This window comes from Aquila chrysaetos, chromosome Z (assembly GCF_900496995.4).
Source record: "Aquila chrysaetos chrysaetos chromosome Z, bAquChr1.4, whole genome shotgun sequence".
NCBI classification, from domain to species: Eukaryota; Metazoa; Chordata; class Aves; order Accipitriformes; family Accipitridae; genus Aquila; species Aquila chrysaetos.
This window is the reverse complement of record NC_044030.1, coordinates 37889728-37914943: the sequence shown is the minus strand read 5'-3', so window position 1 is coordinate 37914943 and position 25216 is coordinate 37889728. Positions and strand designations below refer to the sequence as shown.

The window sequence follows — 25216 nt, the reverse complement described above, 5'->3', positions numbered from 1 at the left end:
TTTAGGTCTGTGCAATGAAAGTAAATGGGCCAACCTCCTCTCTTTTCATTAGTGCATTGCAGTAATACCACCCCAGTTGTTCACAATACTTTACAGGTGAAAGACTCGGGCATACTAACAGGGTATGATTAATCTCGCCTGACATTAATGAACTCAAATGAAGAGCCAGGCATTCAGCAAATCACAAAGGCTCGCTTTTGAGGAATTTTGAAGCAAGAGAGATACACGTACCCATCCATGTGTCCCTTCAGCCTAAAAGTGGTGGAATGACTTTCCACCAATATGTGCCTATGTCTTTCCAATCAGACCGGGCCTACGTGATTACTCAAGACTATGTGCCTTGCTTTTAGGTAGCCATAGTTAGGTGAGATTAAGTCCACGTGTACTTGAACATGTACTTTTCTAGCAAATAGCTGACTTAAATACACTTGGTCACTTGCACATGTTACATACAACCATTAATGTTTTCAGGATTGACCAGTAGTAGTTACATTTAAGACTCATCATGATGGATAGAAGGAAAAGCACCAAAGATATGAGTGAGATGTGTTGAGTGCATATTTTGCAAATATTCTCCTAAAATGTTGTTTAAAGCTACAATAAGTTTGACGTTCTTAACTCCTTAAAACTGAAATCTGAATTTTATGTTTTCTTTAGGAATTTTATAAAACCAGCCTGCTAAGTTACTTTCCTGTAGTATAAATGTAGAAAATAGAAAGTGGAAAATTTTAAATTAATATTATTATTTATGGAGCTCAAAGACTTCAGTTAGTATTGCCAGGTTCTTCTACATTAATATCTATCTGCAAAAGCAGTAACTGACTAAAGACACTAGTGTAGATTCTTCTATATGCCAAGCCTGAAATACAATTAATTCAGATTGCAAAAGCAAAAAAGCATCCTGAAAAGAATGAATACAATCACAAAGTCTTATGTAGAGGATGTGCAGTCTATCTTCACATTATTTACACCATCATAATTAAGATTTAATTTTTAAAGCTTCTGACATTTCTGAAGCACTGCACCTTTTTTATTTTACAAAATGGATTGCCAAAATATGTGAACTGGGATTGTGAATGTTTGAGTTGAGACTCAGAATAATTGTGATGAATTGGAGAAATGTCCTGGGAAAAAAAAAAGGTGAAGTTCAGTAAAAACTAGTGGAAGATATTACACTTCTAATAGTCAGCTGTAGAACACAGGATGGAGAGCAGCGACAGTTTTTCAGAGGTTGTGATGCCTGTAATAGATCAGAACAGGAACAAGGACCAGCAACCGTCATTCTGGTAGAAGAAAGGGAAACATCAAGAGTGTTTCCAGCTTGTTCAACACTGGTAAGGTCTCAGGTGGAATACTTTCACCAGTTTTTGTCACTGCACTGAAGAATGTTGTCCAACAGGAGATAATCCAGAGCAAGGCAACAGGAATGATGGTGACTTGTGAGAAAAGATTGGTTAGAGTAAAGAAGCAAAAGAGAGAGAGTAGAGGGACAGAACACGATTAACAGCCAAAGAAAGGAAGGTAATAGGCTGTTCTGAGAGACAATCTAATAATGATGTTCCCATCCAGACCAATTTTTCAATAGTTTTTTTATTTATATATATATTAATGGCTGAAATATACTGGTGAGATTCCAAAGCCTTAATGGAGAGCATGCCCAAACCTGAAGCTGCTTTGAAGCTAAGAGGCTGCATGACCACTGTAGAAAGATCTGCTGGATAATGTGCAAGGCAGACTGTCCAACTAATTTAGCTGCAAACTCTTGGTGTGTAAGGGCTTGGAGTAAAGTTTACAACACAGAGGGAAGGGATTTGTGTAGTATTTGCTAATGCTCCAAAAACAAACTTAGAGTAACAAAATGTTACTGTTTCTTGTCCACTTTTCTGTAATCTGGACATCTCCTTTTTAGTGATACTAATATGCTTCCTCTGCAAAAGGAAGGACTTTCTGCCGGAAGTCTGTATTGGAGATAATTTCTCCATGCAGAGTATGGAGGCTTACATCTTCTTCTTCTCTCAGCACATGCATGGACTAGGACTTTTCTTGCCTTTCACCAGAGGCTCCGTAACTACATTTAAGGTGGTTTTGATCCCCTTTGACTTTGTAAATTACTTTTTTCTCCCTGCACATCATCCCAATATGTATTTAAACCTGTAGAGGAGATTTTGATATGAACCTAAAATCAGTTGTTGACTTTATAGTGAAGCTGCCAACTTCTGGCCACTTTCCAAATTCTCCATGTAACTTTTTTCAGTACTTTATTTGTTTAGCCACAGTTTATCAGATAGTAATAATAGACCTAAACGTTATGAGTACGGCCTAACTTTAGACTAGTACTGTTGCTGTCCCTGATTAAATATTCCTCTTAGCATGCATTTGTATGTCTAATACAAACATTTGGGTTAAGCAGTATTACCATCAAGGCAGTACAGGTGGTTACTTGGTCAAGTGCTGGGAGATACTCTTGTCGGTGAAGTATAATGAACCATGTTCACCATGGGCAAAAGAGTACTTAACCTCTTAGAGAATTTATCTGTTGCAAAACTGTGGCTAAGAAGTGCTTCAGGTTTCATTTACTCCCCATATGGAAAGAGAATTTTGTGAGGTAAGAGAAAACAGCAGATTCAGTAAGCTTTTTCAATATGCAGTAACTGAATTTTTCTGTATCACAGCTATGAAGACTGTCAAGCATCAAAAAAGTTTCTGTTCTTCCAGCAGGGATAGGAACTGCGTGGCTGTCCTTGCTGTTTTGAAACAAAAGATACCTTTTTTATGTGAAATCAAACTTTTTTTTCTAAAAAAGAAAGCTAGGAAAAATACCGGTCCTATCCATTAGAAAAGCTATCTTTTCAGGACAAAAAAATATCCAAATGAGTTATTTAAAAGTTCAGAACATCTAACTGTAAGTCAGTTCAAAGGCTGTTTAAAGTGGCTGAGAATGTGGCTCAGATTATTATTTCAACCTCAGCATCAGCCTAAATGCTTGGTTAATAAGCACTGCATCGCAGTTTTAATTAGGCAGGTATGATCTCTCAGTGATCCCTAGAAATGCTAATTAGTCACGTTTCATTAAATTAATGTATTATTGTAAAACATATTTGCATTTATTTTAAAAGTATCTGTATACAGAATATAAGTGCACATGTAAAATTTAAAGCCTGTTCATTTTTGTTTGGAATTAATATCAGTTTGTGTGCTTTTTGCTTAAATAACCACATTTTTTTGTTTTAAGACCAAGGTGTGCTCCAAATCTTGCTTGATACAGTAGTCATACTTCAAGACACTAGCTGTCAACTGGTTTACATTGCTAAATATGTTGGGGGGTGTCTAAAGTTCAGTAACAGAGGCAGGAGAAACATACTGTGTAAAAGATCTGGGGAAAGGGCAATGTGCTTGAATTTAAAAACTGCCTTAAGGTATATCTACATAATCAAGATGGTTTGAGAGTAATACAGCTGAAAGAAAATTTAGTACTAAGATTTACTATACTACATTGGTTTGATGCATCATATGTGTACTTGCAGGCACACACAAAAGACAGGTTGAGTGTTTTGTTCTTGTATACTACGTCTGTTTTGTAAAATACCTTTAGCTATTTTCCTGACACATTTACTGTTCCTCTTTGACATTGTGGTTTCTAGAGTTGGGCAGGAGGTGGAATTATCTCAAGACTCAAATCGTACACCTTTCCAAAGGCTGGCAGCAAAAAGGTGCCTCATATAGTCTTTTTAGGTTTTTGACTGAGTTAAAAGGACTTACACTTGACTAATTTCACTCTTTCTCCCCCCTCCCTTTTGGCTTGCTGTTACTAAATGTGTGTCTTAGATACTAACAATCGGATTGTGAAGATTTTGTAACCTTTCTGCTTCTTTCCTAATCATCTGCATAATTATGGCCTTGATTTTATAACTAAAGCAATGGTTTTAAAGAAGTTTTAAAAATTGAGGGACTATTTTTAAGTAATTTCTCACATCCCAAAATATTAGTGCAGATCTTAATATGTCTGCAAATAAAATGTGATAAAATGTTTTCCAAAAAATGGTCACTTAGAGCAGAACCAAATGATATTTCTACTCTGAACTATCATTCCTAATCAGAAAATTGGCTTACTTACACAGTGCTGTTACTGAGCACATTTAGGAAACAACTTGTTAATATCAACCACAAAATACGTTCTTACAGAACCTGTGTGCACAAATCTTGTTATGCATTGACAATGTTGTAATGTTAATTACATTTGGGCAAGTGTAAGATGTCACAAGACCAAGCAGAATGGGAAAGGTGATGTCAGGGAGTCAAGGGGAACCCAGCCCTGTACTAATGAAAATGCTGCTGCATGGCCAGAAAATTGTGCTGTCCAGTAATTAATGTAGTTGCGAAGCATGTAACGATGAGCTATGTTTGCATGCTGAGAATAACACGTGTTCCTGTTCTACCCATGAGTCTCTCTTTTTGTTTATTTATTTATTTCTTGCCAGTTGCTTTTCAACAAAAATGAGCAGACATAAAAAGCCCAAGAGGTATGCTGCTGTTCAGTGTGAAAAACTGTTTGACATACACTGTGTTTGATAATCCTGGTAGATAACAATTATTCTTTTTTTATAACTTCAGTTCATTTTTATACTGAAGTACCAATACCTGTTGTCATCTGTATACCCTTACAGAACCCATGTCTTGTTTTTAATGTGCTGTCATCTTGTACAAATACATATACAGTGTCAGGACATGTTCTAAAGCCATCTGAAAAAAACTACCATACTGTCACACATTAGACAAGGGAATATTTTGGTTTTGTTCAGAAAAATGAGTGTGGGATCTGAATTATGTAGACATGGCTTTGGTCATTCTGCTGTCTGTTCACCTGGTAAACCTGTGCTTCTCTCTGGTTGCTTTCTGCAGTCAAATACCTATTTTCTGCCTTCTGGAGAACATACACAGAGTACCGACTGAAGCATGTTGGCAAAGACCAATCATTTGAGAAAATAATTTCAGAAATCTGATTTGATCACGATGTACGTGTACTTAACCCTGAATATCCAAACCCACAAATTTCATCATACTGAGAAATTTTAGACTCTAAACAAAAGTCCTGCTCTGAACATTTCCAAGATTTACCATCCATTAACCCCAACATGCAGAGTTTGCTTTAGACCTGTTTAATTAGGCAGTTACTTCTCTTACGTCAAAAAATTTCAGACAGTAAAGTGGAAAATGTATGCTGTTATATTTAATCAGTCTTGGAAATTATGGGATTTTTAAATGTCACAAACTGGTTATTTGTACATAATTTTAGCACTCAGATCAAAATTTTTCAAGCCATTTTACTCACAAATGTAAAATTGGCAATTTAGACGACAATTTAAATGAACTCGTGCCACCTAGTGGCGACTAAGATGTCTTAGCCAAAGCTCATTGAGGATTTGGCTAATAAGGTCTTTGTCATGCAGTATGTTGCTATTCAGTTTGGTTTAGCAAGACGACTTTATAGTCCTACGTATATATTTGCAGTTTTGCAAATCAGAATTATTAACCTGAAAAGAAATAGCACTTGCTGTACTGATTGCCTTCATAAGTCTGTTCTTTACTATAAAATTATAATCTTTACTATAAAAATCAGACTTAGAGTGGTTAGAGCCGTTTCACTTATATTTTAAAGCAACGGTATGTGGGTCATGTTCTCATGGCATCAGCTAGATGCTATCAAACCTACTGAGGCTTTATCCATGTGTAGAAACTGGTATTCCTTTTACTAGAAAGATATCTTTGAGTTAGTGCAAACTCTCTGACTCCTGCTTTCCTCTCATTGTGGATGTGGCTATGTTACTATAAAAGTGCCACACTAGTTTAGCTAGTCCCTAGTAAGGGGAAGAATGGCATATTTAGATTAGCTTAAATATGGGTATCTGAGAAGTTTAGCCAATGAAAATTAAACCCTAGCAGAGGAAAAAAAAATGTTGATGTGAAAACAGGACAGACTTACAACAGATTTCTAGTATGACAGCATAAAATGACAGCCTGCCCCATAGTTTACAAGTGTACATACCACAAGGTGTCACATAATATGTGCCATTTTTAACAGGCTCCTCTAGTGGACCCTTTTCTTGTTTCCCTTTTTACTGGATGAGCAAATCCATGCTCATTTTGCCCATTCTGTGCTTCTTGTAAGAATACAAGGAGTAATCTCATACCCTATACCTTGGTTGTTTTAAGACAAAACTCCCTTTGTCAGAAAAAGGTCTGCAGAATTAAACTTGCTGTTTTTAAAGTGTAGGGCAGAAAGGACTCTGGATTTAAATGACAGTTAAATAAAAAAGAAATTCTATTGTATAATTACCCAGACCACTGTCCATGCAATGATACATACCTCCTGCACGATTTCTAGTCAGCCTTCAAGAGAAAAATTCCAACCTTTCTGCTAGCAAATCCTATTCAAAGGCACGCAGGGTGCTATATGCCACGAATTCATAACTGGCAGAACTAAAGAAAAATATTTGAGGTTTTCTGAGTGTTGCACAATATTCCCAAGTTACTAATATGAGCTGAAAAGGTACCTGTGAAACATCAAATTGCAGTTCAACCAGAAATATTAATGAAAAAGCCATTGCTAAGCTGTTTAATCAAATTGCAGCAATGGGGAATATCATTCCACACATACATATATATTAGTTAACTAAGCTAACACTGATGATATGTAAGACATTATCACTCATCTTAAACATGAGCAGCTCTCTGAGAAAGAGAACGCGCTTTGTTAGATGTGGTGTCACTGTGTCATTTCCAATTCACAGCTGCAGAGTTTTATTCACAAGCACAGGAGTGATGCAATCGTTTTTGTTTGTTTTTTTTTTTTTAATGCAGGTCCTGAACAAAAGCATCCAATCCTTTCTGATTCTTTTATTTTGTTCTTGAATTGCAAAGAGCGGAAATGTGTCTATACGTCTGATTTGAGGAGTCAGCTGTGTCATGGCCAGAGCTGTATTTTTACCAGCTGTTCTGCACTGGTGAATGGATTCTTGAGATGTATGAATTTGGTGTACATGAATTCTGTTTGGCCAGTCCAAAGTATGCCAGTTCATACACTGAGACCTAGGATCAGGGATATTTAACTACCTTGCTAGTCTGCAACTAATACTAATCACATGAGACCTTATGCCCTCCAAGGTTTTTTTAAATTTCTGGGGTTATCTAGTACTGTCTGAGTACTTCTTAAGTATTTCTGCCCTGTTGTTCAGCAGCAATCAGATGAAGCTTATTTATCAGACCTGTACAAGGTGTTGCAGTGGAATTGGTAATTTCCATCATATTGATTCAGCCTGCAGGGCTATACTGTCATCAAAGAAACATCACTTCTTCAAAGAGTAAGTTCAAGTCCATTTGAAATCTTGAGCTTATAATTTTCAAAGGCCTTTCCCAAAGTGCTTGTATTTCATTTCTCGTAAGCTTGGGTTGCGATGAGTAAAAGTGGTACATAATCTTGTTACTCATCTAAAAATGAGGAAAATCTGCTGAAGTTGTACCCTTCTGTGGGCTGAATTTATCTTCCTTGTTATGTAACAGGAACTACACAAACTCTATCCAGCACTTGACTGTGGAAAGAAAAAAAACGGAGCTGCCATGTTTCATTGGTTAGCTTGGAGCTCCAGCTACACCTATGTGACTTTACCTAATTGTCACTGCAGAAAACATTTCAATGTTTAAAGTGAGGGGGCATTTCAAGGGTTCGGTTCAGATATTCCCCTCAGGCTTTCTGGTGCACAGTTGAGGTACTCCCCACAGTGAAGAGAGGACAATTGATAGTCCTATCAAAGCTTTCAAAAAGCAAAGGAGTCCCAGTGTGATGCAGTCTCTTCTGGATGTCATTTTCTGAACACTTTGCATTTCTATCAGAAAGATTATTTTAAGGGTAAAGTATGCAAAAGGTATCCTTTGAAACTGTGATTCTATAATTCCTAAGTATTTCAGAACTTTTCTTCCAATATCCTGGAAACTGCCACTGAAGACTCAGCATCTCAGTCCCTTTCTTAGGCAGTCACCATATTTTTATCCTTTTTTTCCCACTCTACTTTTGGACCCCTTGGCCAAGAATTTTTAACCAGAGGCTTCCATAACATCCATGCAATGTGGTAATTTGCACCTGCTTCCTTTGTACTTGTATCTGTCTAGCAACAGGTATTAATGTCAGTCCATATTGCTTTGTATCCACTCAGTTAATTGATTCCAATTACCTTTTGGAATGTAAAGTGGTGTCCCTTTTAAAGTATAAATATAGTTAATGTAGGAAGCAAGAATACATTCAGGAAGCTATCCAGTGGAGCTATAATCACTTCTTAGTAGTAATGCTGAATGGGTCAAGTAAGTAGCAATGAGATAAAAAACTCTAAGCATTCTTGATGTGTTCTGAAGCAATACAGGATATATGAAATGCACAAACTAAAATCACTGTGGTCTCAGTAAGTATAATTCCATCTGATTTGGTTTTGCTTTGCAAAAGATTATTAGTATTTTTGACTGAGCATAAGCATTTCCCTATATATCCTGACATAGTGTAGGTAAAGACTATCCTAAGTGTTCACAGTGAAACTGCCAGCCCACGACTTGAGATATTTAGGACTGAGTTCCAATCTTAGTGAGGTTTTTTGAGTTAGTGAATGGCCTGTGTGTGAAATAGAGTGATACAGGTCTTGGAAATACAGGTCTTAACTTGCAGACCTGGCAAGGTGTACCAGACTAGAAAAACAAAACTAGAGCTGAGGATCTTGTTTTATACCATTCATTTGCCTCCTTGTTCTTGAGATGGGCAGGTCGGTTTCAAAACCATCTCAGGGTTCTTATAGCTTGCCCTGACAGCAAATGGCCTTTCAACACTGTTCCACGAGACTGAGCGATTCAAGTCAGAAATGTTACCCTTACCATCCCTGATGCCACCATGCTCGTCCTACCAGGTCAGAATCTTGCCGACTGTCAGCCTCCCACTCAGGGTTTGCTGTAAAATCTATGTAGTGGAACCTTTTCTGCTTCATCCAACTGGGCAGATCACTTCATTACAATTAAAAGTCTGTACCACCCCGGTCAGGCCTTTTTCCTACAAAATGCAGTTTGCAAGTGATAAAACTAATATTGCACTCAATAACTCACTCCTGGACGTTTGACAAGCTGTGTTTCTCTTTACTTGAAAACCACAACTGTTTCAGGCAGGAACTTATGCCACTGAAAGCTTTAGTTATTAAAAAGAATTTTATACTCAAATATTTGCAAAATAGCCCTATCCAGTGTTTTGCAAGTACAATATACCTTTGTTTCCTATTTGAGCTGAGCAAACTCATGTTGATGTTTGAATTTCTGGTTTTAAACCACTCTCTTAGGAGGGTGAGGTCACTCTTGAGTAGAGCAAAATTTCTACGCTGAGAAAGAAAAGGGACTAAACGGCAGAAATAAGTTCTGTAATTCCCTGTTCCTGACAGTTTACAGACAGAAAAGAGCAAATTATAAGTTTCTCTCATCTATAGTTTATTGTGCCAGACTCATCCTTTAGCCAAGGAGCTCCAGAACACACTGTGTTTCTGCTGGGGAGGTTTGTATGCTCCATAGTATTCCTCTGACAAAGGGTAAAGGCAGAGGGATTGTATTTGAACCAGATGTTCAAGTACAGTAAGAATTAGCTCATTTTCTTCCTCCTCAGAGCAGACAGACTGGCCTAATATCTGGCCCATAATGTTTGTCCATGACGTTACACAAGTCTATTAAAATAATTACTTTTTATCCCAGTTTCTTCCTAGTGGAGTCACTCTATAACACCCACAAGAGAAACAGAGAAGTATTTTTTGTTTTCATTTGTGCTAGGAGTTTCTCTATGGCCTAGAAATGTAGAGAGATACCCTGGAGAGGGAGGAAGGACAGATTGAAGAGAAATCCTTATGACTACCTGTGTTACAAGGAAGATTTGAAAAGAGCATGTAAATTTAATATCTGCAGAATAAGATTTGTGCATGACCCATTCCAGTTAATTCTCTCAGATCAAATGCTCTGAAATATTTGCAATAACTTTTAATGCTTCAGCAGTGTATGTTTCATTTGGCCTGCACATTTACTCAAGCAATAACCTCCAAAATGAAATAAACTTTGTTGGATCCCTTTCTTACTTTCTGATTCTCACCTATGTGTCTTTTGCAATCATTATGCCATAATCCTTGGGGGGAAAAAATGCTTTTGACCTACCTATTCATTGCTAAACATAAAAACTTTATTTGTGTACTACAGCTTCAGCCAACTATTGGCTACTCACCTGATGAAGCACCTTTTAATCCTTATGTGCTGCAAAGAAAGAGAGGTCTTACAGGAGCAGAAAAAGGTAGGCAGAGTAATTTATGTCATTAATACACTTGCCTTCTTTATGCCAGAGATCTCTCCTCAACCCATATTTCTTTTTTCCTGCATATATTTCACACCATGTTGTGTATTGGTTAGCCACTATCATAGCTCAAGCCTGGTAGCTGAAACTGCCAAATGTCACCATCTGTAATAAAAGTAATTTAGCAGAAGTACCTTTTTCTGTGTTGAAGAGAAAGATTATTACTTCCTTGACTCTAGAAGCCTCATCCTTGCACTTCATAAAAAGAATTGTGCCCTGTTGCATCCACAGTGTCAAGCTGGTGCTCAGGCTTTCTGTAAAATGCAACTAAAGATGGGTGCCTAAGAATAAACTACATATAAGGCAGCATTCTGAGTGAAGAATTGTCCAAGGTAACTAATGGGAAGTACTAAGGAGAATGGCCGGCCTTTAACCCTCCTGTCAAGGAACCTGCTGGTTTCACATTATACAGATGCTCAACAGTTAGAGCATGTCTCCAGGTGGAGGTCACTCTCTTTTGAGGTGTTCTAAAGTGCCTGTAGCTGGACTGCATGTGGTTTCTTTATAATACCCTCGTAAGTCAAACACACTGATGATCCTGAACATAGAACGGGTGAATATAGTAGCTATGGCAGCAAAAATGTCTCACGTAATGTCTGATTTTTTCATTGATTGAACTGCAGGTGATCAGAGGGAGGCCTTACCCATGGATACGGAGGTCTATGAAAGTCCATATGCTGATCCAGATGAAATGAAACCAAAAAATGTCACTCTTGACAGGAAATTGTTAACCTTGGAGGAAGGAGAGCTTGGGTCTGGCAACTTTGGTACTGTAAAGAAAGGGTTCTATAAGATGAAAAAGTAAGTGTTTCCTTCTATTTTCATGGAGTCTAATATGTGAAAGCTCTAGCCTTTATTTTGTGGAGCAGCAGTAATCTTTGCATGTCATTTCGGGTGACAGACTGTACCTAAGTAATTTGGGCTACCATTCACCGGTTTCTCTCTTTGTACATACACTCATACACTAATTTCTGTACACTCATTTTCTGTTCCTCTGCTGGCAGACACTTCTTTGCCTGCAGCATAGTCACCTCCCAGCCATTATTTTTGTCTGTAGAGTGGAGAAGTGCCCCTTACGACTATTTTCTTTCCTGTCAGGGACAGTAGAGTGGGAAGTCTGCTGCCTTCCTCCATAATTTGTATGGGCAGTCATGCTACTCAGTATTTCCCATCTGCACAATCTCTCTTTGAGAAATAGTGTGAGTGCCATGGACAGCTTACCTGTAGCAAAGAGATTTTCACCTAAAATAAGTATGATAAATACCTGTTTCATGAAGCCGAAATCTTGATTTTCAAGAAGACAGACCATCTTGTGACCTCTTTTATCATGTGATTACAGTAGGAACAGACCTTGTTTATACTGGCAGAAGTGAGAGCACCTGACTGTTCATGCATTTTCATAGTAAAATGTTACCAATATATTGTTTAAGTGCATGGGCTGGTTATATATACACTTTCACCACTTGAAGCTGGAGGCATTTCTTTAACCAAGGTTTTCAGAGCCAGGAAGGATTTTTCTTTTCCAGTACAGTCTGAGGGGATTTGAAGGGGTCTGGTCGCAGCTTGTGTATTTGCTAATCTTGTTTCACACTTGAGCTCTGTCGATCTCACCAGTCGCTCTTTCACTTAGTTGTATGAGCTGAAGTTTGTAGGAGTAGGCTTAGTTTCTGAGGATTTCAGAGTACTGCCTTGGGGCCTTGCAACGCTGCGTGTTCTAGTCTCACCCCCAAAACACCTCAGTGCTTAAAAAGGCCTTTATACCTTTTCTGGCAAGAAAAGCTTTATGGCATTCTTGCCAGAATGGGCAACAAAATTTTGTCCATTAAATTTGTTTTCAGGCTTGTTAAGATGTTTTTATGACTATAGTTTTCTCAGGTTCTTCCCATTTTCTCTCTTTTGCTTAGCTGTCTTCTGAGCATTTGATAGAGAGATGTTACTGTTACAGTCGGATTTTTTCCATCAATTCTGTCTTTTGTCACAGTTTGTACTATGTGCACAGAAACATCAAATGAAGATTGTGTGTGTTTTCACACAGATTTTTCAGCAACTAATCCCAGAAGTGGATTCTTTTTTGCAGGGGTGCCAAGCCAGTGGCTGTAAAAATTCTTAAGAATGAGAGTAATGATCCAGCCATAAAGGATGAATTACTGAGAGAAGCAAATGTAATGCAACAACTGGATAACCCATATATTGTCCGAATGATAGGCATATGTGAAGCTGAAGCCTGGATGTTAGTAATGGAAATGGCTGAACTTGGGCCATTGAACAAATTTTTGCAAAAAAACAGGTATGTAAGCTTTGATTCCATTGCATAGGATTTATCCAAAGGGGAAAAAAGATAGAGGTTCTTTTTTTTTTTCTTTAAGGGCAATTTTAAATTGACATGTTATTAATGTAATAATTAAAGATTGTAGTCAGTCTTCATTGGGACACGATTATCTTGTACATGTCTCCTAACTGTCAAATATTTCGGGTAATATAGTGTATTTTGAATAAATGAAAGAATTTTCACATGTCCTTCAATTGCTCATTTACTGATATGATCACACATCATTTCGCTCAGGACATTCTTATGCTGCCTGTTCTAATTAAAGCTTAGCTAAACATAAGTAGATCAGGTTCCTAGTATGATGTGGGGAAGTTCATAGTAAAGACTTATATTTGAACTCCATGAAAAGTCAAGAAAATGAACTCCTGACCTCTTAAAAATTCAATTATGATTTTCAGACATGTCACGGAGAAGAATATAACAGAGCTGGTACATCAGGTTTCCATGGGGATGAAATACCTGGAGGAGAATAATTTTGTTCATAGGGATCTGGCTGCAAGGAACGTGCTATTAGTCACACAACATTATGCCAAAATTAGTGACTTCGGACTTTCTAAAGCTCTTAGTGCTGATGAAAATTATTATAAGGTAAGGTTTGCACAAGACATGAAAGCTGTATAGTAGCATAGCTTAACAAGGTTTTTTTCAGTTGAAGTGCAGTTGTTTTTAAAAGTTGAAAATTAGAAATAATATGTATCATCCATTATTTTATAGCCTGATAGTAGGTCACTGATTTTCAAAATGCGTCATCGACATTAAAAGATGTGTAGGGAGGGAAAAGCTAGTCCCTCCTTTTATATGCTTACTTCTTTCATTTACTTTTGGTAAACCTGTCATCAGAAGGTTGAAGTTTGTGGTGGAAATAAGATACCTCCTTATATAAAAGGGGAAAATGTCTTTGCTGCAGATACGAACTTTTGGGCACTTACAGTTTTCACCATGTCCAAGGAAAATTTAGGCTAGCACACTGTATTATTGACTAACAGAACTGAATTTGGGGAGGTTTTTGAAAGAATACCATTGGTAAATAATCCGTTGATCTAAGCAGAATTTTTTTAGCTTGGTTTTAAATTCATTGGATCTCTGTACAGCTAAAGGGACTGAAATAACAGCCATGTTTAATAAGGTGAAAACATCTGTGGAAGACAAAGGCTCTAATCGTGTCTGCATCTTTTTTTCTGATACATTGCTCTTGCAGTTCAAATTATTTCTTCCTTCTGCCTATTCCCTTTCATCAGCCGTTTAAAACTAATAAGCCAGGCCATGAAACGCTGCAGAGGAGGAGCAAACACATACTCCCTTCTGATGACCTTCCTATGGGAATAGTAACTGCTGCCAGAAAAGGCAGTAACATCTTAAATCACTGCCACTAGCCTAGCCAGAGCTGCTTGTCAGAGGTCTGAGAATTGGTATCAAAGGCCCATTCCCTTTAAAACTCCACAAAATGCAGTGGGGTTCCTTCACTAGATCTAGCACTGTGCTGGGATAGCTTTACACTTGCACTGTTGTAACACAGTGTTATGGCATGATTTTATCAAACTGCAGTTTGCCACAAGGCAGTCACTGTGCTTTGAAATGGAGCGTCAACTTCAAGTAATAATGAGACTCAGTGTAGCTAGGTGTGTATCTCCTACCCTCTGTTGAGAGCCTAGAAGAAAAATCTTACTTTTAAAGAGCAACTTTAAATTAACTGCCACTAAAAACATGACTGCAGGTCATTTAGCTAAGCTTTGCTTTACCATAGATTTCATTTCAGTGCATTATTTTGAAAGCATAAGATTAGGAACATTTTTGTAACACTGTTGGAGAAGCTGCTACCCATTCCCTCTAATGCCAACTGCATCAGAAATGTTATGGTACTTAGTACAAATGTGTGCAGATCTAAGTTAACTTGGCTTATATGAATTCTGATGTTTACTACTCACCACTGTCTCTACCCTGCTTTTTTTTCTTTCTGTTATGATTTATTTTAGGCACAAAGTCATGGAAAATGGCCAGTCAAGTGGTATGCTCCAGAATGCATGAATTTCTACAAATTTTCTAGCAAAAGTGATGTCTGGAGCTTTGGGGTTTTAATGTGGGAAGCTTTCTCTTATGGGCAAAAACCATATAAGGTAAGTAGTTCTATCTGGCAATTTTTTTTCTGTAAAAATTCAGAGCAAATTTGAACCAGCACCTTTTCTTACCTAAAAAGAGTTATTGCAGGCCAAAGCAGGCCTTAGCGCCCTGTCTGTTGCAACAAATGAATCAAAGGATAGCCCAAAAATCAATGCCAGGCTTCTGTTTGTTTTATGCTAGCATGTGTGCTGTAATCATTTGCAACTCAGATGACTGTTGTGGTCACCCTCTTCCAGGGAATGAAAGGTGGTGAAGTTGCACAGATGATTGAAAGAGGAGAACGAATGGAACGTCCTGAAGTCTGTCCAACAGAAGTCTATGATCTAATGAAATTGTGTTGGACATACAAGTGAGTGTGGTGCGATGTGATGCTCTCTCTTTTAATAGGAGTGTATTTTAATCTACTTAATTAATAGCCAGAAAGTGGGGGGAGGGAGGGAGGGAAAGGTATTTCGAAATACATCGTTTCAGTTGGTGTTTAGCTTACAAACAATCTCCAAACTAAGGAAGCAGTTGCACTTTCAAGTGAAAATTATTTGAGTTATTGAGTGTACTACAACAAGCTGATTTTGCACAGCTGATTTTGCTGGAACAGATATATACAAAAAAATAGGGCATCATAAAAAACAAGTAATTCCACAAGGAGTTCAGTCTGAGTATTTTGAAAAGAAAGTCTGAATTTAAGCAAATATTTTTGTTTCATTTTGGATGGTATTTTGTTTAATTTTCATTTCCAAGACTTTTTTTCTTTACTGAAATTTCAAAATCATATTGCCAAATTATTCATTCCATTCTTCAATAACTAATTGTTTCAACCTATTTTTCTCTTCTGTCATTCCTGAATATACTCAGATTGGATCCCACATTGGCTTCCTATTAGTGAGAGGCAAAACTTCTTTTCAGATCATACCTAATACGTCAGAAACATTTTTTCTGATCGATAACAGTTCAGAAGTTAGAATTATGAAATACAGAGAAGAAAAAAAAAGTCTACCTGATATTCTTTTTTAATTAGTATATTGCAAAAAAATTATTAAAAATGTTTTATGATTTATCATTTTAAACTATTTTGTTGAAGTTACTTTTAGGTATAGGAAGGTCTCCATAAAGCACCCAAAATCTGCTGTAATGTCACTTATTCTTCCAATTCACCATCTGGAGAATATGTGTGTCCAACAAAGGTCTCTGGATTCCATTTAAGGAGCTGTGGTACTTCACTTTTAGGTACCTTGCTTCTTTGTTAGTTTTATTACATCTAGTACTCTAGAAAGAATGTGGAGCCATAAAATAATTTCTGCCTTTTGGTTTGACTCAAAGAATGCCGTGACAGTTCTAGAGTGAAAGGGATCATTTTTTTTGTTATGATTAATAAGCATATCATAAAGCATGCTGCTTTTTATTTGTTTGTGCTCAAATATCTTTAATACTGGAAAGAAAAAGAAAAAAAAATTTAAAAAGAAGGCTCAAGTCATGCAGTGTAGCTATCTCAATATGTAATGTATTAATGTAGGGGCTTGTTGTCAGTTTAATTGTATTCTCCCAAATCAACAAAGAGTTGCAGATATAGAGGAAAGAAAGACAGTGCAGCCATACAGTGTATGCGTAGGCTTCTCTCAGTGGTGCTAAGCCACTCTGTATGACTGTAGTACCCATTATAAGGCAGATATTGCACTGTAAGTATTCTTTTCTCTAGATTATTACTGAAGTAAATGAAGTAGAAAATGAAATGGAGCTGATTTACCATTTCTTCCTTGTAGTACCTTCACCAGCCACGAAGTAACAGGCATGATAGTAAATCCACTGACTGGATGCTCTGTAGTGACATTTGCCACTTGGTATTCATTTTGTAGCATCATGTTTTTTAGCCTTAAAATATTGCAAGCAGCTTTAAATGAGCTGTCACTGGGGTGAAGTCCCAACCGTTACAAGGCCCATGCACCTTTACAGCTTTCTCCTTCCTATGCAATGATACTTGTCATCTTTCCACAGTGTTGATGACCGACCAGGATTTGTTGCGGTCGAGCTGAGATTACGTAACTACTATTACGACATTTCCCACTAACAGCATGAAGAACAGCAGCTTCCTTGCCTCCAGGCAGCACCCTCTGTGAAGCAGTTCAGTTTCTGAAACAAAGCGACTTTGATTTTTGTACTGCCGCTTTCACCCTGCAAAGCTCAGAGCTAAGCCCTGTGTCTGTAGGGTTGCCTTTTCTTGCCATCTGCACAATATCCTGCCCTGAAATAGTGTTGAAAGTGGAGAGGCCCCAAAGCGAGCAGCAAGGATGTCAGAGCAGATGCTTATACTTTTGCTACATTCCGTTTCATTTTATTTACAGCTTTATTGGCATTACATTTTGTGGTTGTGGAAAACCTATTTAATGTCTTTCAGCCCTCTTCCTCTCTTGCATTTGAATTGAGATTGGAATTTAGATTCTTTTTATTAATATTCTTAGCCCTTAAATGCATTAAGACTTCTTCCAGCCTTCCCCACACTCAAGGAAGAATAGCATAAACATTTCTCACTATGAAGTAAATTCACTGTGAAAGTGTGTCAGTTGCTTTGACTGACAGCATGTTTGATTTTACCCCCAAGCCCCTTTAAAACCAAATCATATTCTTCTCAGTAGTAATGTAGGCAGAGGGGAGCTAGGAGATGTGAATTTCTAACATCCTCATCTCCTTTAAATGTGACCAACTTCTCTCATTCCTCATCTCACGTGGAAGCTCAGCTGTCCCTCAGGGAGTTATTTTTTTCCTGGTGAAACCCCGGAACTCAGGGACTTGCTCTCATCTTGGAACAAAATGTATCAGCACCTAAGACAATGATTCTGGGTTTTAACGTAAAGTCCATCACTGCATTCCTGAAAAGACAGCTGTACAGTGAAAGGTGATGGAGCAGCACCTTTCTTTCTCTGTGCTGTTCCAGCCTTCTCCAGAGACATCTTTCCCATGTATCCCTTTAGGTATACCAAAGCTCCTTGTGTTGTGTTTTGAGCAGCAATCATTTCTGTCTTTTTCCAAACCTTTCTTGAAAAGCATTTGTGAGAATTCACCACACCTTATTGCCTCTAAAGCCAAATTTCACCCCTAGCTCAAATATTTTAAAACAAGCATATGGACATCAAGTTTACTTTCGTCCGCTCCTAAATGTTAGTATTTGTCCTGTTATTAATCCCTGTGAGCATCTCAGGAAAAGGTATTCATCTTATCACTTTTTTGTAATGCAGTGTGCATCTCCATTAATGTGCAAGTATAGCGATAGTAATAACAAATAACGTAATCAACTCCTTATACTATTTTTACCCTTATGCTTTGTTTGTCCAATCTCATTTTAAATATTATAGATATCAAAATTTCTATCACTTCTTCCTCACAAGCAGCTACTTTACTGGCATTTACATGTATCTCAGGAGTCTACATATATTTCATCTACTAGATATAGAGATTTTAGAAGAATATAAAGAATAAGATTTAGAGTTAGATATATTTATTGCATATGGCTGGTTAGAACATACATGTTTAATTGTTGTGTGAACAGGGTATTCTTAGAGATGCAGTGATTTTTTTTTCTCTAGCAGAGAAAACTGTGTGGGCAATTACAGTGAGAAAGTGTGAAATAATTTTCATAAAAGAGGTGACTATAAACAAATGTAGGAGTTACGGTATTTTTTTTTCTTTTTATTAAGTTTATGGTCTATTTTTCAAAAAATACCTGGTGAGTTTTGGTAGTTTAGTCTTGGGTGTCCACTGCAAGACACTTCAGAAAGCACATGCTAGTGAAAGACACTGAGTGCAATAGACCATGTTTCAAATGTGACCAAACGTGACTTATATCGAAGATGATTTATTTTTTGTTTTGTTTTTAAGAAACATTTTTCAACAAGAACAGCTTGTGTAGAAGTTAGCCATAGTTATATGTAGTTGTTTTGTCGTTTTAATCCTATTGCAGAGAAATTGTTAGCTCTACATGTGCAATTAGTACATTCATGGGGATATTAGTTATAAACAAATTGCACAAATCTCTACTAGCCAGTGAGTGACAGTACTCCATTTCCCTGACATCTCTCCCCCTCCCTCCCTCTCTCTCTCTCTCTTTCTCCCCCCAAAAGTGTTATCTGATACAACAAAACTGGAGGAGTATTTCTTCCCCTCTCGTCTGAGTGAATGTCACTTTCTGGTGTTACTTGATTATTTTTAACTTGACTATTATGTAATAAAAGTTTACAATGAGAATATAAAGTATTGTGAAATATATGGATTAGGTTTTAAAATTGAAATTAAAGATACTTTTACAAAATATGCTGTTTTAACAATAATCCTTTAATATTTAAGTGCTTTCTAAAAAATGCTGATGCTGTGGAGAGCGTGTATATTTGCTGAATTACTGTGATTGCTGTGGAATATTAAGATTCCCCCATTGACACTGAAAGGTACCTGACATGACAGATAAACCCACTGAAGCCTGGGCTGCTTTTGGAGCTATTCAGGACTAGCAGAAAAATCTCCCAAAATGTGCATGTTGTTATTACACCTAAGCCTTTCCAAGATACTGCTTTTCAACAGCACTGTGCTGGATATGGAAGGTTAGAGGTGTCAGGAGCTGGTGCAGCATATCAGCTATCCAAGGATTTCAGCATTACAGGTATCAGGTATGCAGGATTTAAGTCACATTATACCACATGGAACCTCCCTCAAAGGTGCAGGCAACTGTTCTAGGTATTCTGAAATAACAGAGACATCTTAGTCTTTCACTTAGCTTTTGCTGCAAGCTCAAGTCCTCAGGAAAGCAAAGGCTGGAGGGGACTGAATGCGAATCTGAAACAGAAACAACAAAGGCCGAAAGGCAGGCAACTCTTCAAGCAGGTGCTTACCTTTGGCGGGGATCAGTCAGTGACTGACTTACACTGTACTGCTGTGGTTGTTTTCCTGCGTAGCAAATCTGGCCTAATTATTCCACCTTCCCACTTGTGGGACTGCGCCATCAACTGATATGAAGGGGTTTTTGTCTTTTGGCTGTCTGGATTTGGTTATCTTTATTTTCAGATTGACTCGTATCAGAAATGCCATTTGGCAGTGTAGCCCCACAAGTAATTGTCACAGCAGAGTTAAGGGGTAGCGAACTGCAGCAAGGAGGAAGGGAGGCTGGTGTGAGTAACTCAGAGAAGAAGGAGCGGGTGCGAACATGTTAAATGGGTTTTTCAGTGAAGGAAAACAGAGTGTAATTACAGCTTTGGTTAGGGCTCAAATCTGCAAAATCATGGATTTTTTTTGGAGCACAGGAGGCCATGCACCTTTTCCCGTAAAGACCCACCCAAACTTTTTAAAAACCCCAGCAAAATCTTCACGTGCTTCAAACACTACGCAAAAGGGGGACTTTTAATCACCCAATGATTAAATGAAAAATACCCATGATTTTCATAACTGAAATCGTCACAGTCGGAACGGTGGGTTTCATAAAGGGCGCATCCGAGAGTTGTGGGCTGAGACAGCTGTACGGCCCGGCCCTGCCAGGAGGTGGCAATACTTGAGCGCTGTTAGACGGATGGACTTGTCCCACCATTTCTGGCACTCTCCCTTCCACCCCGGCCCTTGCTGTGCCTGTGCAGTACGGAGGAACCTGTTTGGCCGTTTGCTGCTTGCTGTGAAGCAAAGTTCCATGTGAGGACAAATCATCAATGATTTATGTCATGAGTGGTTAACTGTGCAAGATTAACGAAGACGTCTGAGACTCTGTGTCCGTTTGTCTTTTGAGTCATACCAGCAGTGGAGGATTGCAGGCAGAAAGATATAGAATATGTCCCACACATGCATAGAAGGGAGTGAGGGTGGTGTCTGGGTTGAATAGTACAGGGGAACATTAAGCCAGCAATTGTAGTTACCTGCCCTAAGTTTAGCAAGGACAGAAAGCCTGTAAGTCATTCAGAAGAGGAAGAAGAAGATTAAAAAGGGAGAGGAAAAAAAAAATGCACTGTCTGATTCTTGACAGTGAAGAAAAACAGTATTGGACTTAAAACGATCCCGGACTCAGATGGAAAAGAGCCACATCAAGTCAGTATCACCATTCCCCAGCAGTGTGTCCCAGTGCTACACGCCATGGTGTGATGCGAGACAGTGGCACAACTGCATTTGGGCCCCAGCTCTCCCTGCCGGGGTGGCTTGTGGGGCAGCTGGGGGCTGAGACACAAACACTTGGGGCAGCCATGTAACCTGTGAAGGTTTGCAGCTGGAAAAGGAGGGGAGGAATGAAGGTGGAGCATGCAGCGACTATCAGAAAGACAAGGTGTGTCAGGAAAGAAATTGTCTCCTAGTTGATTGATTAATAGTGCTGGAAAAAAGAGACAAGCCTATGGCATACTCATCTTCCTTCAGGCTCGTATTACACCATGGATTCCTGTGAAACAACAGTCAAAGCAATGTAGTGCAAACCCAACTGAAAACAGTTCTCCAACTGCCCAGAACTCTCTGAAGGCAGGCTAGCACTATGCATCAATCTCCAAATGGGTATTTTTTCTTTTCTCTCATGTTAATTGAGGTGAATACCCACTGGGTTCCTTGGCATATAATTAACTCTGCACTGAGTATAACCACTGCTTCCCTGAGGCAGTGGAGATGTGCACATTTCTTGATAACCAGAGAAGCAGAGGAAACAAGAGGCAGCTGGGGAAAGCGTTACACTGCTGTCCATTAAAATTCATAACTTCGAATGTAAATAGCACCTGGATAACCAGTCCAGTACAAACATGCACAGATCACTAACTCCTCACATCTGTCTACCATTCCAAATGCCTTAAACTGTCAGGGTGAAAGCCTGTTTGGTCCAGGCCTTTCTTAACTGTAGCAAAGTGCCAGCGGAGGAGTCCCACCGCCACATTGGTGCAGCTCCAGCTGCCTGCCTGGATGCCCCGTGCAACAGCGGGTTGGTAAGCTGAGTGCCGGGCTCCCCATGCCTCTGTCATGTTAGAAATACAACCTGCAACAACAACAACAACAACAAAATAGAAACAACTTTGCAAAGAAGGGTTCAATGCCACAGAAAATAGTGTGAGCCATCAGCCCATGCTGCAACACATGGATACTCACTTGTCTGTCCCACCACATTGCCACCAGCAGTGGCTGCATTAAAATCAATATCTGTTCTTTCTTCTTTCTGCTTTGCTAAAGTGAAATTATGCCGGTTTCAGCAACAGCAAGAGTGCCAATACTGTAACTGCGTGCCTGTATGGCAGAACAGGTAACAGAGGCCTTTTATAGCTGTCTCTTGCACAGTTTGAAGACTTTGCTTCTAAAACATTACACACACACACACACACGTGCACATGTAGTTTCTTGTCATTCTTTCCTACCTGTGTTCAGTAATGCCCTGCCCTGCTGCCTCAGTTCTTACTACACAGCCACTGTAGCTGTATCTTCAGATCTTCTTCTAATTTGTGTGCAGATTTCATCAATGTTATCAAATTATTTCTTTCTGACTGGTGTATCAGGTCCCACCTCCTGTACCCTGAAGCAATGACCAGCTGGCAAAGAATTGCTAATGTTGGTCTTGAGTCATATTTCTAGAAGATAGCAAGGAAACTGTGTGGAAGGGAATGGCTGTGGTGGGCAGGGATGCATATAGAGACACACCAGAGAAACAAACTCACTGAGCTTGCCAAAGAGCGTGACTTTGGGGTATTTTTTCCACTCTACTTTGGAGCGGTTGTAAATTGACTGTTTGGCTTGGTTTGATGTTTCTTTTCCCAGCAGATGTGTAATTTGGAGCCAATGCTTCCCTATTTTTCCACAGTAATGACACGTCTTAGCCATGGCTGGGTATAAACACCTAGATTATCAATGTCAGTTTGTTTCAGCAAGATTTCCACTGTTGCCAGTAAATGCCCCAAACTACGCCGTTTATATGTGTGCAACTACATTTCTCTTCTAGCAGCTTCCACGGGCCTCATTCTTCCAACTACTATGCAAACACATGCTTAAATTACCACAGGAGCACCAGCAGCCAGCCCTCTCCCAAAGCCTTCACGCTCTATCTGACGGTCACAGGACAGCGCAGGGAAGTGATCCACAATAAAGTTCAGCCACTGCCCAGAGGAAGACTCCTAACCTCTTTCTCCCAGCTCAGCTGGTTTTCTAGATAATATGGCCTCTTTAAGAGCGCAAATACAAAATGGTACAGATATTTAGTATCAGATGGCAGTAGTGTAACAGGACCCCCCACACACACACCTTGCATTGAGTGCAGATTGGGAGTGCAGGTTCCCAATGCACTAGAGAATAAACTCTTTGGGTTTTTTTCTTTTGCAAATGTGTTGTTGACTCTGTCATTGATGCATGCACGTCTTTGGCTATTTTAAAATCTTATATCCACTGGTATTACTGCTTCCCCAGGGGCATGCAGTAATCAGGTACTATTTTTAAACTCTTCAGTCAACCATGACTTCCTTTTTATCTGTCCACCCTGTAGCTGCTGTAGGGAGTCAGCGTAGCATTCCTCATCTTTTTGTGGTTTCTACTTATAAGGAATAGGCAGGACAAGTAGTTATTCTTGTTGATGCCAGAATACTACACAAGTTAGATTACAGGATGAAGTACAGATTGAATCATGTCTTAGAAATTCACCCTCCAGTGTCACATTGTACCCGAGTTAATGCAAACCAGAACTCAGACTACACAAGCACAAGTACAAAGCTCTCAGTTTGTTCCCAAAGCTCCCATGGCATTTTCCATGCCAGCGATATATATTAAAAAAAAAAAAAAACAACAACTAATAATACAACACATTCCTATATTTGTTTGCGGAGCTGTATGTGGGCAATTTCTTGAGTCATTTAATTACAAGAAAGCTGAGACCTGAACAAAGGAATACACTCAAGGTTTGGTTGGTTATTGAGGGCAGTCCTTGTCTTCCTTTCCCCCAAAATGGAAAGGTCCCAATGTGTTTGAAGTGCAGCTAGAAGAAATGGAGACATCACATGCCACACCAAACCTGGACACGGATACAGCTGTGAGACTGCTGGTACCTACACCTTTTCCTTGAAAACTGCATTATTTGAAGGTAGTACTGGGATACATTATTTGATAGTTTGCTGGGCCCATGAAGCTGGTACACCTTTCTGCTTGGCCACCAAGCAGCAGCAGGACCCTGTTGATTGCTACCCATCATGCATTAATAAGCATTTGGGGGTGAAGAAATGTGGAAAATACTGGGAGAACCTCAAACCCATATCTTTGATTACACTGTAACACATACCAACTATGCTCCCCACACAGGGCTATGTTGTGGGAAAGAAATCAATCAGCCCTTCATCCTGGGAAGACCAGGGGACTATGACTTTCACACCAAAGCACAGAAAATGGTTAAAGAGCTGTGTCCAGGTCTGAGGCACCGTCATACAGTCCTGCAGCCTCTCAGACACGTTTTTGCAGGAGCATCTCAAGAGCTACAGAACAAGTAGAGCCACTTCAGGAACTAATAAGAGAAAGCATCAGGAATAGCAATCATACCTCTGAAATACTAAATACTTGTTGCAACTACTTGCTGACAGTATTTAAATAAGGAATGCTATGCCATCAAAAGCAGAGCTATGTGAGAATGTTCTGTTGGTTTTTTACTCAGTGCATTAGCTTTTCTTTTTTGTACAACATCCTGTTATCTTTTAGTTTACGGGTACTTCACTTAAATTGTTGTACAGGACATGATGTACCAAGACAGCATTGCTGAGGACAGCCACCTTGAGTATGTGTTTTAAAGATCTGAGTTATAAAAAAAATTAAAAATCAGGCATAAGGCCTATTTTTTTTACATATGTTCCAGTGCTATTCTTTCCATTTTACTATATTCCATTCCTACTGTCTTGGGCAAAGAAGCAGCCTTGAATCTGAATTTCACAGTTTATTGCCAACTAACATAAACTTTAAATTATCAATTCGGGTGCTGAGAAATAAACCAAACGCTTAGGGGAAATAGATCAGCTTCCCCCCAGACACCTCTCCTGCCCCCTTCCTCGTCTGCTATCCCCTCAGTGCCTTTGAGGGGTCCATGGATGGTGCAGGAGATTGGGCCCAGCCACTGTGGTTCCTCTTCTTTTGCTGGTCCTTGTTTCTCACTGCACTGCTCCGCTGTGGCCCTCTCCACTAGCCACTGTCCCTCTAGAGTCATACCTCCCCCAGCGTCTTCTGTGTGCCTGTCCCTGCTCAGTGGGTTTCTTTGCTTCTGCACTTGCTGGTGGCATCTCTTTGCTCCAGCCCTGCTCAGGCTGTGGGCCAGTACAGGGTGGTCTGTGACCTCTTCCTGCCAGGCCACCCCTGCAGTCCCCAGCTACCAAGACCCTGCTAGTTATGCCCAGTGCACCTGTAAGAATTTCGGT

The 25216-nt window shown here is 39.1% G+C and overlaps 1 protein-coding gene across 6 annotated transcripts in view; it reads left to right on the top strand.

Annotated features, from left to right (window-relative positions):
* SYK (spleen associated tyrosine kinase) overlaps positions 1-19104 on the top strand; it is a 55668-nt gene extending 36564 nt beyond the window's left edge. For 4 of the 6 annotated variants that reach the window (XM_030005437.2, XM_030005436.2, XM_030005439.1 and 1 more), the window contains 8 exons: positions 3642-3710; positions 10258-10348; positions 11032-11209; positions 12486-12695; positions 13136-13325; positions 14711-14851; positions 15092-15204; positions 16845-19104. In XM_030005437.2, coding sequence (XP_029861297.1) covers positions 3642-3710; positions 10258-10348; positions 11032-11209; positions 12486-12695; positions 13136-13325; positions 14711-14851; positions 15092-15204; positions 16845-16917 — 1065 coding nt within the window. In that variant the 3' untranslated portion in view covers positions 16918-19104. The remainder of the gene's footprint in view (positions 1-3641; positions 3711-10257; positions 10349-11031; positions 11210-12485; positions 12696-13135; positions 13326-14710; positions 14852-15091; positions 15205-16844) is intronic. The other 2 variants (XM_030005438.2, XM_041120955.1) reach the window with 1 other exon arrangement.
* Positions 19105-25216: the final 6112 nt, after the last annotated feature.